Below are 13,570 nucleotides of genomic sequence, written 5' to 3'. Positions count from 1 at the left end.
AGGCCAATCTGAGCGTGTGTTCAGGACCGCGGCGAGTATGCCGCACTTCCGGCGAGGTCGCCGGATATCCGCCGCGTGACCCTTACGAGTCCTTGCTCCTGAAGCGGAGTTGGTGCTCTTGTGTGTTTTTGGTGTTGAGTCCACAGCCGTTGCTGGGCATGGGACTGGAGGACGAGCGAAGGATGCTGACGGGATCCGGAGATCCCAAGAAGGTAAGGCAAGGCAAGGCTGTCGGCTCTGCCCTGTTTGCCCGGAGGCCCCGGACCCTCGGACTCAGGCCGCGCTCCCAGCCCAGGGCAGACCTTGGGAATCCACCGAGTGCCTGCGGGCGGCTGGATCGCTAGTTCTGGGTTTTGTGTTTTGTTTTTTCGAGGCCTCGGCTTCTCCATTCTGTGAATGTGGTGAACGTTTAACGGGAGCGAACTATGCTGTGCTGAACTTACACGGGCAGAGGTAGAATCTGTATTTTCAGCCAGGTGTTCAGAGGTCCACCTGTGATGGCTTTGTGGAACGATCAGACCAACGACAGTCCTTACCCCAGCTCCCGCCAAGAATCCCCACGACATCGGGGGGGGGGGGTTCCTGGCATCTGACTCTATATTACTTTATGTATGGGGGAGGAGAAAGCGCAGGGAAATGGTGTCCTCCGGGGTCAGTGTAGAATTACTCTGCAGTCTTAATTCTGTGGTCAAACTTGAGCGCAGATATACCGATAATAGACACAGCCTACTCCTAAGTGTTTTAGGTTTCCTAATACACTTAAGTACACATTCCTATATGATAATATTTCGTTGCCAATTTTACAGATGTGGCAACCTAGGTTAAATATCTTAAGGGTACATAGCTAACAAAACTGCAGCTACTAAGGAGCATGGTTTGAGAGCCAGGACTATTGCCTACAATGCTACACAAGTTTAGAAAGGTCACTGAGGAGACTAGAGACAGAAGATGTGTGGCTCAAATGGTTGAGCTCTTGGGGGAGGTCCCGAATTCAATACTCAGAATTGAAAAAAAGAAAGAAAAAAATCACTAGGGACTGGGACATGGTTCAAGTGGTAGAGTATCTGCCTAGCGCAAGCACAATGTCCTTATTTCATTCCTCAGTACTACCAAAAAAAAATTAATCTTGGTTGGGCACGGTGGCTCACAAGTATAATTTTTTTTTTTGGGGTCCGGTTGTGGGGCCTAAACTCTGGGCCTGGGCACTGTCCCTCAGCTCTTCAGCTCAAGGCTAGCGCTCTACCACTTGAGCCACAGGGCAACTTCCGGCTTTTTTTTTTTTGCTTATGTGGTGCTGAGGAATCAAATCCAGGGCCTCAGGAATGCAAGGCAAGCACTCTACCACTGAGCCACTTCCCAGCCCCTCACAAGTATAATTTTAGCTGCTTGGGAGGGTGGTAGAGATGGGAGGATCACAATTTGAGGGCAGATTAGCCAAAAAGCCAGGTGTGAGGGCATTTTAGTTATTTTTGCAATAGCTGGCCTCAAACTTGGAATCCTCTTGCCTCAGCTTCCAAGTGCTGGGATTACAAGTGTATATCCAGAGTCCTTCATATCTTTTATGACTTTACTAATCACAGTAGTCTCCTTAAGAGGAAGTAATCCAAAGTCAGAGATAACAGTAGTAATTATTCGACATTTTCTGATTTAGATCCAAACTGTCAGATATTCATATGAGATTTATAGAACTTAAAAGTTTTTTTTTCTTTCTTTTTTCTTTTTGGTTGGTCATAGGGCTTGAACTCTGGGCCTGAGCGCTGTCCCTGAGCTCTTCAGCTCAAGGCTAGTGCTCTACCACTTGGGCCATAGCACCACTTCCAGCTTTTTCTGTGTATGTGGTACTGAGGAATTGAACCCAGGGCTTCATGCATGCTAGACAAGCACTTTACCACTAGGCCACATTCCCAGCTCCAGAACTTATTTTATTCAACATATTAGTTAAGTCTACCATTGCTACAAATAGCTAAATTTAGTCCTTACATCTTAAACCAAGCTAGGGGGTAGAAATTGATTTTCCTAGACTCTGGACTTGAATTTGAAATTTGAAACTGGTCAAACCTAGTCTTTTCTTAGGCGTGTATACAACCTTAGATTTTGTTTGCTTTCACAGGAAGCGGTGTAAAAATATTTCCCAAAGGAGCCAGGCATTGGTGGCTCATGCCTGTAATCTAGTTCTTTAGGAGGCTGAGATCTGAGGATCACGGTTCAAACCTAGCCCAGGCAGGAAAGTCTGTGAGACTCACCTCCGTTTAACCACTAGAAAACCAGAAGTGGCAATGTGGCTCAAAGTGGTAGAGTGCTAGCCTTGAGCAAAGAGCTCAAGGATTCTTCCCAGGCCATGAGTTCTAGCCCCTGACCGACAAAAACAACAAAAAATTTCCATAGGAACAGATTTAGGCCAGATGTAGGCACAGGCCTGAATCTGAGGCCTAGCAAAATCTAATCGGTGTCTCAACAACCTGTCAGAAGAAAGGGGTTTGCCTGCCTATGCATGCAGATGTCCACGATCAGGGGAAGGAAAAGAAAGGTATGTAGGGAAGTTAATAACAACAACCAAAAACCCCAAACAACAAAAAGCTCCCCAAACCAACAACTCACTAATCACTATTTCCATAATTCCAATATTTATTTCATTCTCTACAGTCAGGAAACCTGTAAGTGAAGAGTAGGATATGCTCTAGTGTAACCCTCTTTTTTTGGGTGGGGGGAGTCCGATCGTAGGGCCTGAACTCTGTGCTGTCCCTCAGCTCTTCAGCTCAAGGCTAGCGCTCAACCACTTGAGCCACAGCGCCACTTCCAGCTTTTTTCTTTTGGCTTGTGTGGTGCTGAGGAATCGAACCCAGGGCCTCATGCGTGCAAGGCAAGCGCTCTACCACTGAGCCACTTCCCAGCCCACCCTCTTTATTCTAACTTTTCGTTGTTGTTGTTGTTAGTTGTGGGGCTTGAACTCTGTGCTTGGGCGTTGTCCCTCAGCTCTTCAGCTCAAGGCAAGCACTCTACCTGATCCACAGAGCGCCAGTTCCGGTTTTCTAGTGGTTAATTGGAGATAAGAGTCTCATGGACTCTCCTGCCCAGGCTGGCTTTGAAAGTGATCTCAGACCTCAGCCTCCTGAGTAGCTTGGATTACAGACATGAGCCACAGTGCCTGGTTTAAAACCTTTTTAAAAATGAATTCAAGCTGAGTGCAGTAGCTCACACCTATAATCTTAGCTACTCAGGAGGCTGAGATCTGAGAAGCCAGCCTGGGCAGGAAACTCCTTTACATTCTTTTTTTTTTTTTTGGGGGGGGGGGGGGAGTCTTCTAGTCGTGGGGCCTGAACTCTGGGCCTGGGCGCTGTCCCTCAGCTCTTCAGCTCAAGGCTAGTGCTCTACCACTTGAGCCACAGCACCACTTCCGGCTTTTTTCTTTTTGCTTATGTGGTGCTGAGGAATCGAACCCAGGGCCTCAGGCATGCAAGGCAAGCGCTCTACCACTGAGCCAACTTCCCAGCCCCCCTTTACATTCTTATCTCCAAAAAACTACTAAGAAAGAGGTAGAAGTGGCAAAGTAGCTCAAGGGGTAGTGTACTAGCCTTGAGTAAAAGATGCTCAGGGACAGCACACAGGCCCTGAGTTCAAGTCCTAAGAATGGGGGAAAAAATTTAAAAATTTGTACTGAACCAGGTACCAGTGTCTCACACCTGTAATCCTAGCTACTCAGAAGACTGAGATCTGAGGATTGCCAGTTCAGAGCTAGCCTGGGCAGGATAGTTTGTGAGACTTTTCTCCAACTGCTGAAGAGCTGGAAGTGGATCTGTGGCTCAAGTGGAAAGCACTAGCTTTGAGCATAGAAGCTCAGGAACAGTGCCCAGACCTGAGTTCAAGCCCCAAGACCAGCCCGTGTGTGCGCGTGTGCGCACACACACACACACACAACGCACACGCACACGCAGGTGCACACAAATCATAGTGAAAAAAGTTTTCTCCTAAAAAAAACTAAAATGAGAGTTAGAGGTATGGCTTAGTGGTATAACATATATATAGTAGCATGCTTAATTAAGTTCCTGGGTTTAATATTCAGCATCAAAAATAACAAAACTAAACCAGTCAGGTGCAAGTGACTCACTCCTGTAATCCTAGGTACTAGGAGATAGAGCATACAGTTGTGGTTCAAAGCCAGTCTGGGCAGAAAATCTGTGAGATTCTTAGCTCCAATTATCCAGTTAAAAAGATGGAAGTAAGTGGTGCTGTAGCTCAAGTGGTAGAGCGCTCGCCTTGAGCTGAAGAGCTGAGGGACAGCGCCCAGGCCCAGAGTTCAAGCCCCACGACCGACAAAAAAAAAAAAAAAAAAAAAAGATGGAAGTAGAGATGTGGCTCAAGTGGTAGAGCACCAGCCATGAGTAAAGAAACTAAGGGAGGGCTGGGAAGGTGGCTCAGTGGTAGAGCGCTTGCCTTGCATGCATGAGGCCCTGGGTTTGATTCCTCAGTACCACATAAGCAAAAAGAAAAAGCCGGAAGTGGTACTGTGGCTCAAGTGGTAGAGTGCTAGCCTTGAGCTGAAGAGCTGAGGTCATTGGTAATTTTTAAAAGAAATATATATATGTGTGTGTGTGTGTGTGTGTGTGTGTGTGTATGTATATGACTCAGACAAGTCTCTATACCTATCTATACATCTCTATCTGTGAGTTGGTACTGGGGCTTGAACTCAGGTTCCCTCCCTCTCACTCATGTCTGACATTGTAGTACTTGAGGCACGTTCACTGGTATGTTTTAGAAAAACAACCCCAAATATGTCTATGGGCTGCTTCATGTAAAATTTCAAATCAGTGAGAAAAACTAAGGCTATACTAGATTAATCCTCAAGAATCATGGATCCATCATAAAATAGCCCAGTTTTCTTAATTTTCAAATTGTCTGCTTATTTACTTTGTTTCTCTTGTCTGCTTTGGTTGACTGTGCTTGAGGCTGGCCCCATTTCTTTCAAATTATATCACTAGGAAGAATTAAAAAGCATATTTCTAGCTATTGTGCTGTGGTTTCTATGTGTTCAAGGTCTTTCTATATAGCCCAGGCTGCCCTGGAACTTGAAATCCTTCTGCCTCATCCTCTTGAGTGCTGGGATTATAGACATGTACTACCGTGCCCAGCCAGGTTTCCAAATTTTTTTTTTTTAACTCTGGGCCTGTTTGCTGTCCCTCAGCTCAAGGTTAGCGCTCTACCACTTGAGCCACAGCACCACTTCCAGCTTTTTCTGTTTATGTGGTGCTGAGGAATTGAACCCAGAGGCCTTATGCATGTGAGGGAAGCACTGTACCACTGAGCCACCTTCCCAGCCCCAGTTTCCAATTGTTTTGAACCTACAAACCTAAAATGGCTGCCCTGAAGTGGCCAGAGGACAACAGAAAAATGAGATAAAACGAAACACTACTGAGGGTTTTTTTGTTTTTTTGTTTTGTTTTGGTTTTTTTGGTTGGTAATGGGACCTGAACTCTGGGCCTGAGCACTGTCTCTGAGCTCTTCAGCTCAAGGCTAGTGCTCTACCACTTAAGCCACAGCGCCCACTTCTGGTTTTTTCTCTATGTGGTGCTGAGGAATTGAATCCAGGGCCTCATGCATGCAAGGCAAATACTCTACCACTGAGCCACCTTCCCAGCCCTGGTTTATTTTATTTTTTTAAATTAATTAATTAATTAATTTTAAATGACGGCCCTGTGTTTACTGTTGTTAGGCAGGCTCTATGTCACTTGAGCCACAGCTCTTTTATTGCCCATTATTTTCCAGGTAGTCTTGTGTTTTTGCCCAGGGCAGGCCTCAGATCATAATTCTCCTATTCTAGGTCCTTCTGTGTACCTAGGATCACAGCAGTCTCCACACGACAAAACAAAAACAAACAAAAAGAATTTATTTCCTATAACTCCTGAGAGAAAGAGACAGCACATGGTGCAGTGCTATATTGGTAGGAAAAAGGAATAGGAGGAAAGCCTTGGTTTCTGTGGGAAGAAATAGGTAAGGCATGATAAACAAATGTGGTCAAATTTTTGTTATGTCTAGCATATAGGGCTGGTCCCCAAATTGTACTATGTGGCTTTGGGCAAGTTAGGCAAATATGAGATTGGGATGTGAGTCTTAAAGTTAGCTGAGTGGGTTTTTGACTCACTAGGTTGCATATGAAAGGTATATGTTCTTTAAAGAGATCAATCTTGTATGACCCCCTAACATTATCTAGTCCTGAGAAGTCATGATTAATCCCAAGATTGGCAAGATGTCACAGTATCATAAAAGTACAGTGAGCAAAGTAACATGACATCAGGATCATTGAGAAGAAAATATGTCATAAAATTGTTGCTGACATTTTCTTTTGCTTTTGTAGGGAGAAGAGGAAGAGGAGGAATTAGTGGTGAGTATTGTCTCAGGTTTGGAACCATCTAAGTAAAAGCAGGATTTTAGGCGTCATGAAACTAAGGGAATTTTAAGGAATCTTTACTTAACATCTTGGAGAAAATGAGAGTGGGAAAAGTCTTTAATACTTCCTGTGCAGTGGTATATTTGGGGGTGTAGCCCTGGAAAGCTATGTCTGTTCTGGATTTCAAGGATTCTGCAGTCAGGAATCAGACAGAATCTTGATGGCCTGACACCATTCACCTGTATTTGTGGTTTAATTAAAAAATCCTGGTAGTTGGTAGTATTAATTCAGGAGGCTAAGACTTGTAGGACTGGGGTTTAAAGGTAGTCCAGTAGAGTGCTAGCCAGAGTTCAAGACTCACAACCGACCAAAAAAAAAAAAAAAGTTTGCAATTCTCCAACTCCAGTTAACCAGTGAAAAGCTAGACTATCTAGGCACTGGTGACTTGTGCCTATAGTATTAGCTAGTCAGAGGAGGAGATCTGAGGATCACAGTTAGAAGAAGGTCCAATTAACCATAAAAAAAAAAATGGAAATGAAGCTGTGGCTCAAGTGGTAGCATAACCAGCCTTGAGCCAAAAAGCTCAGGAACAGTACCCAATCCCTTAGTTTAAGCCCCAGGACTGGCATAGAAAAAACAGCACCAGTGGCTCATACCTGTAATCCTGTCTACTCAGCAGGCTGAGATCTAAGGATTGTGATTCAAACGCAGCCTGGGCAGGAAATTCCATAAGACTTTTCTCCAATTAACTACTCCCTCCCAAGAGAAAACAACCTGGGAATTAAAATTCTGGTTCAAGTGGTGAAGCACTATCCTTGAGTAAAATGAAGCTCAGGGATTGCACCCAGGCCCTGCATGTTATGCACACACACAAACAGAGATTGATTAAAGGTATGGCTGAAGTAGTAGAGTGCTAGGCCCTGAGATCAAACCCATTTTTTTTTTATTGTGAAAATATTGTACAGAGGGGTTACAATTACATGGGCCAGATAATTAGTAATTTCTTATCAAGCATTGTAGCTTCCTTTTTTGTTTCCCCTTCCCATCCTCCCCCCCGCCCTCCCACCCAATCCTCCTCACCCCCCCCCCATTTTTTTTTGACTGGCAAAAAAAAAAAAAAAAAAAGGAAGAAGCTGCCGGTGGCTCAAGAGGCTGAGATCTGAGGATCACACACAGTTCAAAGCCAGTCTGAAGCAGGAAAGTCTTAGCTCCATTAACCACTCAGAAAACCATAAGTAGTGCTGTGCCTCAAGTGGTAGAATGCTAGCCTTGAGCTGAAGAGCTCAGGGACAGCACCTAGGCCCAGAGTTCAAGCCCCAGGACTGACAAGAAATAAAAGTAATGCGGGGCTGGGAAGGTGGCTCAGTCAGAGCGCTTGCCTTGCATGTCTGAGGCCCTGGGTTCGATTCCTCAGCACCACATAAGAAAAAAGCCGGAAGTGGCGCTGTGGCTCAAGTGGTAGAGCACTAGCCTTGAGCTGAAGAGCTGAGGGACAGCGCCCAGACTCAGAGTTCAGGCCCCATGACTGGACCAAAAAAAAAAGAAAAAAGAAAAAAAAGTAATGCTTCCAATAGAACTACTTCAAGTTTGACCAGCCAGTTTCCTGGCTGATAGAACAGAGATAGAACTAAGGCTTTCAGTATCCTGTATCAGTATCGGATCATAACTGCTTTGGATCAAAATTGAATGAGAGACCCTGTTCTTCCATTTTAGATGGCAGCATGGCTTTGCATATATATTTAGTGGATCTCCCTGAAAGCCTCTGTCTTCCTGTTTCTCTTTTAGGATCCCCTGACAACAGTGAGAGAGCAATGTGAGCAGCTGGAGAAATGTGCAAAGGCCCGGCAACACCTAGAGGCCTGTCAGGCGCGTGTATCCTCTCGATCACAGACAGAAGAGGATTGCACAGAGGAGCTCTTTGACTTCTTGCATGCAAGGGACCATTGTGTAAGTGAAACTGAAGCAGACTGTGTAAGTCAGGAGGGCCAATGCTTACAGAGGCAGGTGATATTTGGTGCTAATAGTCTTTCCATGTTTGAGGCAGGCTCATCAGTAAGTGGTAAAGATTAGGCAGGATTGTATAATTAAAATGCCTACTTCCTTTGCAGATAGGTATTATTTCTATTTTACAGATAGAAGCCAAGACTAAACACTGCTAAACATTTGGAATACTGAATTTTGTACTTTTGTGTGTGTGGTGCTAGGACTTGAGCTTAGGGCCTTGTTTATGCTAGGCAAGTGCTCTACACAACTTTGGATTGCATGAGACCCCGAGTTCAAACTCCAGTACCTCTAAAAGAAAAGGAGGGAAAGGAACAAACAAAAAACCCAACCAGCGGCTGGGAAGGTGGCTCAGTGGTAGAGCGCTTGCCTTGCATGCATGAGGCCCTGGGTTCGATTCCCCAGCACCATATAAACAAAAAGAAAAAAAGCTGGAAGTAGCATTGTGGCTCAAGTGGTAGAGCGCTAGCCTTGAGCTGAAGAGCTGAGGAACAGCGCCCAGGCCCAGAGTTCAGGCTCCATGACTGGACCCCCCCCAAAAAAAAACCCAACCAAGGGTCTGGGAAGGTGGCTCAGTAGTAGAGTGCTTGCCTTGCATGCATGAGGTCCTTGGTTTGCTTCCTCAGCACCACATAAACAGAAAAAGCCAGAAGTAGCACTGTGGCTCAAGTGGTAGAGCAGTAGTCTTGAGCTGAAGAGCTGAGAGACAGCACCAAGGCCCAGAGTTCAGGCCCCATGACCAAAAAAACAAAACAAAACAAAAAAAAACAACCAGTAGCTAGTACGTGTATGGGAAGATGTTTAGTATGGGGTATAAGAATGCTTTCCTAAGCTGGGCACCAGTGTGTCATGTTTGTAGTCCTAACTACTCAGCAGGCTAAGATTTATCGTAGTTTGAAGCCAGTCTTATGTCCAATTACACACACACACACACCCAGGCCCAGTAGGAAAATCTGTAAGACTCTTATGTCCAATTAAACACACACACACACACACACAACACACACACACACACACACACACACACACACACACACACACAGCAGGCCCAGTAGGAAAATCTGTAAGACTCTTATGTCCAATTAAACACACACACACACACACACACACAGAGCTGGAAGTAGAGTTGTCGCTCAAGTGGCAAAAGTGCTAACTCTGAACATAAAAAGTTCAAGGATAGCGCCCAGGCCCCAAGTTCAAGCCCCAGTAATGGCACCAAAATAAAAAAAGTGCTTGCATAGTAAGGGCCTGGGATTGATCCCAAGTATTAAAAGATGGGAGGTGGATGAATGTTGGAGAGGATGTAGAGAAACTGGAAATTCTTCATGGCTGGTAGGAATGTAAATTGGTATAATCACTGTAGAAAACAATCTGGTAGTTCTTTAAAAATATAGAGATAAGTGTGATGACATACATTTGGGAGTCCTAGCTGCTTGGGAGTCTGAGGCAGAAGGTCACGTGAGCCAAGAGTTTGGTGCCATATTGTGCCACATAGTGAATAGAGTGTTCATCTGTTCATAGCATTCATTATTCATAACAGATAAAAGGTGGAAATAATTCAGGTATCCATCTGTGGATGCGCAAAAAATTTGTTTGTTTTTTGGGTCTGGTCATGGGGCCTGAACTCTGGGCCTGGGCGCTGTCCCTGAGCTCTTCAGCTCAAGGCTAGTGCTCTACTACTTGATCCACAGCGCCACTTCCGGCTTTTTTCTTTTTGCTTATGTGGTGCTGAGGAATCGAACCCAGGGCCTCTGACATGCAAGGCAAGCGCTCTACCACTGAGCCACCTTCCCAGCCCCGGATGAGCAAAAAATTTAAATGTGGTACATGAGAATATTAAATGTGGTACAAGAGAATATTACTCAGCATTAAAAAAGAAGGAAGATCTGACACATGCTACAAGATAGATGAAGCTTATGGACATTGTACTGAGTGAAATGGTTTAGCCACAAGTATAATTTTTTTTTGGGGGGGGGTCAGTTGTGGGGCTTGAACTCTGGGCCTGGGCGCTGTCCCTGCCCTCTTCAGCTCAAAGCAAACGCTCTACCACTTGAGCCACAGCGCCACTTCCAGTTTTCTAGTGGTTTATTGGAGATAAGAGTCTCATGCCCAGGCTGGCTTTGAACCGAGATCCTCAGATCTCAGCCTCCTGAGTAGCTAGGATTACAGGCGTGAGCCATTGGCGCCCAGCTAAGAATAAATATTTTATTGTTCTATTTTTATGAGGTATTTTGAGTAATCACATTTACAAAGTAGAATGGTAGTAACCAGGAACTAGTGTGGAGGAGAAATGGAGAATTGTTTAAGGAATAGGAGTTTTTTTCTTTTTTTTTGGTCGGTCATGGGGTTTGAACTCTGGGCCTGGGTGCTGTCCCTGAGCTCTTTAGCTCAAGGTGAGTGCTCTACCACTTGAGCTACAGTGCCACTTCCTGTTTTCTAGTAGTTTATTGGAGATAGGAGTCTCACGGTTTTTCCTGCCTGGGCTGGCTTTGAACCGCGATCCTCAGATCTCAGCCTCCTGAGTAGCTAGGATTACAGGTGTGAGCCACGGTGCCCGACAGAATAGGAGCCTTTTTTTGTTTTGTTTTGTTTTGTATCTCAAGGTTTTTTTTTTTTTTTTTTTTTTTTTGGGTCCGGTTGTGGGGCCTGAACTCTGGGCCTGGGCGCTGTCCCTCAGCTCTTCAGCTCAAGGCTAGCGCTCTACCACTTGAGCCACAGTGCCACTTCCGGCTTTTTGCTTATGCGGTGCTGAGGAATCGAACCCAGGGCCTCATGCATGCAAGGCAAGCACTCTACCACTGGGCCACCTTCCCAGCCCCTGTAGTCTCAAGGTTTGAACCTCAGGACCTTGTGCTTAGTTGGCTGGCACTCTACTGTTTGAGCTATGAGCCATTCCTCCAGCCTGGCTTTTTGTTGGTTGTTTTAGAGATAGTCTTTTAGACTTTTCTGCCCAGGCTAGCCTTGAACTATGATCCTCATCCTCCTAAATAGCTACAATCTATAATCTTAACATCCAGATTGAAGTTAATCACTAACCTGTAATAGCATATGTAACCTCAAGATTGCATTCACAGGCCAGGCGCCAGTGGCTCACGCCTGTAATCCTAGCTACTCAGGAGGCTGAGATCTGAGGATCGAGGTTCAAAGCCAGCCCGGGCAGGAGAGACCATGAGACTCCTATCTCCAATAATCCACTAGAAAACCGGAAGTGGTGCTGTAGCTCAAGTGGTAGAGCGCTTGCCTTGAGCTGAAGAGCTGAGGGACAAGCACCCAGGCCCAGAGTTCAAGCCCCACAACCGCCAAAAAAAAAAAGATTGCATTCACAGACCCCCCTTATATTTGAAACTTCCCCTCACATACTTCCCCCCAATTTCCTTACAATATTTACCGCTACCATAAGTTACTTTGGCCAGATATGGTAGCACACATCTATAATCCTAGCACTCAAGAAGCAGAGGTATTAGAATCCTGAGTATTGGGCCAGCCTGGGCTATAATAGTAAAAATCTGTTTTAGTTTGAAAAACAAAAGTTTTGTTTACTACATTTCCTTTTTTTAAAAATTGTTATTATAAAGGTGATATACAGGGGGTGGGGATTTAGCTCAGTGGAAGAGCACTTGCCTGGTAAGTGCAAAGCCCTGAGTTTGGTCCTCAGCTCTGGGAAAAAAAAGAAAAAAAAAGCTATAAAAAGTGATTATCTAGAGGGGTTACAGTTAACATAAGTCAGTGAGTAAATTTCTTTTTGGACAATGTCAATGTCACCCTTTTCTACCTTTGTTTTTTTTGTTTGTTTGTTTTTGGTTGGTTATGGGGCTTGAACTCAGGGCCTGGGCACTCTCCCTGAACCTGTTTGTACTTATGGCTAGCACTCTACCACAGGAGCCACAGTGCCACTTCCAGTTTTTGAGTGGTTAATTAGAGCTAAGAGTCTCATGGAGACTTTTCTCCCTCGGCTGGCTTCAAACTCCGATACTCAAATCTCAGCCTCCCCAGTAGCTAACCATTGCCGCCTGGCTCTACATTTCTTAAGCATCAGAGATATTGTCATGTTTATAGCTATAACTCTCATAGCACTTAGAACAATACTTGGCATATAGTAGAGTAGATATTTTATAAATATTCATTGAACTTATTTTACTGTCATTGTGTTGGGAGGTACAAGTTTCTATGGAGAATTCAAGAGGGATACATTTTAATTTTTTTAAATTTTTAACTTGTTGGTTGTGGGTTGTGAACTCAGGACCTCGGTGCTCTCTCTGAGCTCTTTTGCTCAAGGCTGGCGCTCTACCATTTTCCAGTTTTCTTTCCCTATTACTCCATTACTGGGTTTTCTGGTGGTTAATTGGCAATAAGAGTCTCACAGACTTTACTGCCTGGGCTGGGTTTGATCTGTGATCCTCAGATTTCTACTTTCTAAGTAGCTAGGATTACAGGCAGGAGCCACCAGTGCCTGGTCAGTGGTGACAGATTTGTATGACAATAGGGGTTTATTTAGAGAAACCTTACAAAAAAATGACATGTAACTTCTAAAGGAGTAATAAACAATGGAAAAAATGGGAGAGGTCCAGATATCAGGAATAGATTGGAGGGCTGGGAAGGTGGCTCAGTGGTAGAGTGCTTGCCTTGCATGCATAAGGCCCTGGGTTCGATTCCTCAGCACCACATAAGCAAAAAGAAAAAAGCCGGAAGTGGTGCTGTGGCTCAAGTGGTAAAGCGCTAGCCTCGAGCTGAAGAACTGAGAGACAGCGCACAGGCCCAGAGTTCAGGCCCCACGACCGGACCCAAAAAAAAAAAAAAAAGGAATAGATTGGATAACTTAAGAGGAGCTCATGAGGGCCCAAGGGCATGAATGAGTAAGAAGGGGAATGGTAAGAAGGGGAGTGGTAAGAGACAGGACTGGTATTATTTCAGGTCATGAAGGCCCTTGGTAGCCATGATGTTAAAAATGAATTGATGACATTCATTTCTTTTCCCCCTCTAGGTGGCCCACAAACTCTTTACCAGCTTGAAGTAAATTTGCAGACTCATCCCAGACTATCAAATGGGCATCAGGATATTAACCTTCTGGTTTTGAACATGCCATTTCTAATGTGTACAACTATAAATTCCTGTGGACTTTGGATTCTGGTTTAGGAGCATCTATGTAATTAGTAGTGATGTATCTTAATAAAGTCCTATGATCTTCTG

General features: G+C 44.8%; 1 protein-coding gene across 1 annotated transcript; it reads left to right on the top strand.

The window, feature by feature from the left end:
* Positions 1 to 55: 55 nt before the first annotated feature.
* On the top strand, positions 56 to 13,570 carry Uqcrh (ubiquinol-cytochrome c reductase hinge protein). The gene is made up of 4 exons (XM_069987330.1): positions 56 to 212; positions 6,350 to 6,376; positions 8,168 to 8,329; positions 13,365 to 13,570. The coding sequence occupies exons 1-4, from the start codon at positions 159 to 161 to the stop codon at positions 13,395 to 13,397; spliced, it is 276 nt and encodes a 91-aa protein (XP_069843431.1). The 5' UTR covers positions 56 to 158; the 3' UTR covers positions 13,398 to 13,570.

Source organism: Dipodomys merriami, unplaced genomic scaffold (genome assembly GCF_024711535.1).
Source record: "Dipodomys merriami isolate MVZ:Mamm:240054 unplaced genomic scaffold, mDipMer1.0.p SCAF_34, whole genome shotgun sequence".
NCBI classification, from domain to species: Eukaryota; Metazoa; Chordata; class Mammalia; order Rodentia; family Heteromyidae; genus Dipodomys; species Dipodomys merriami.
This window is presented reverse-complemented; position numbering and strand designations above follow the sequence as displayed.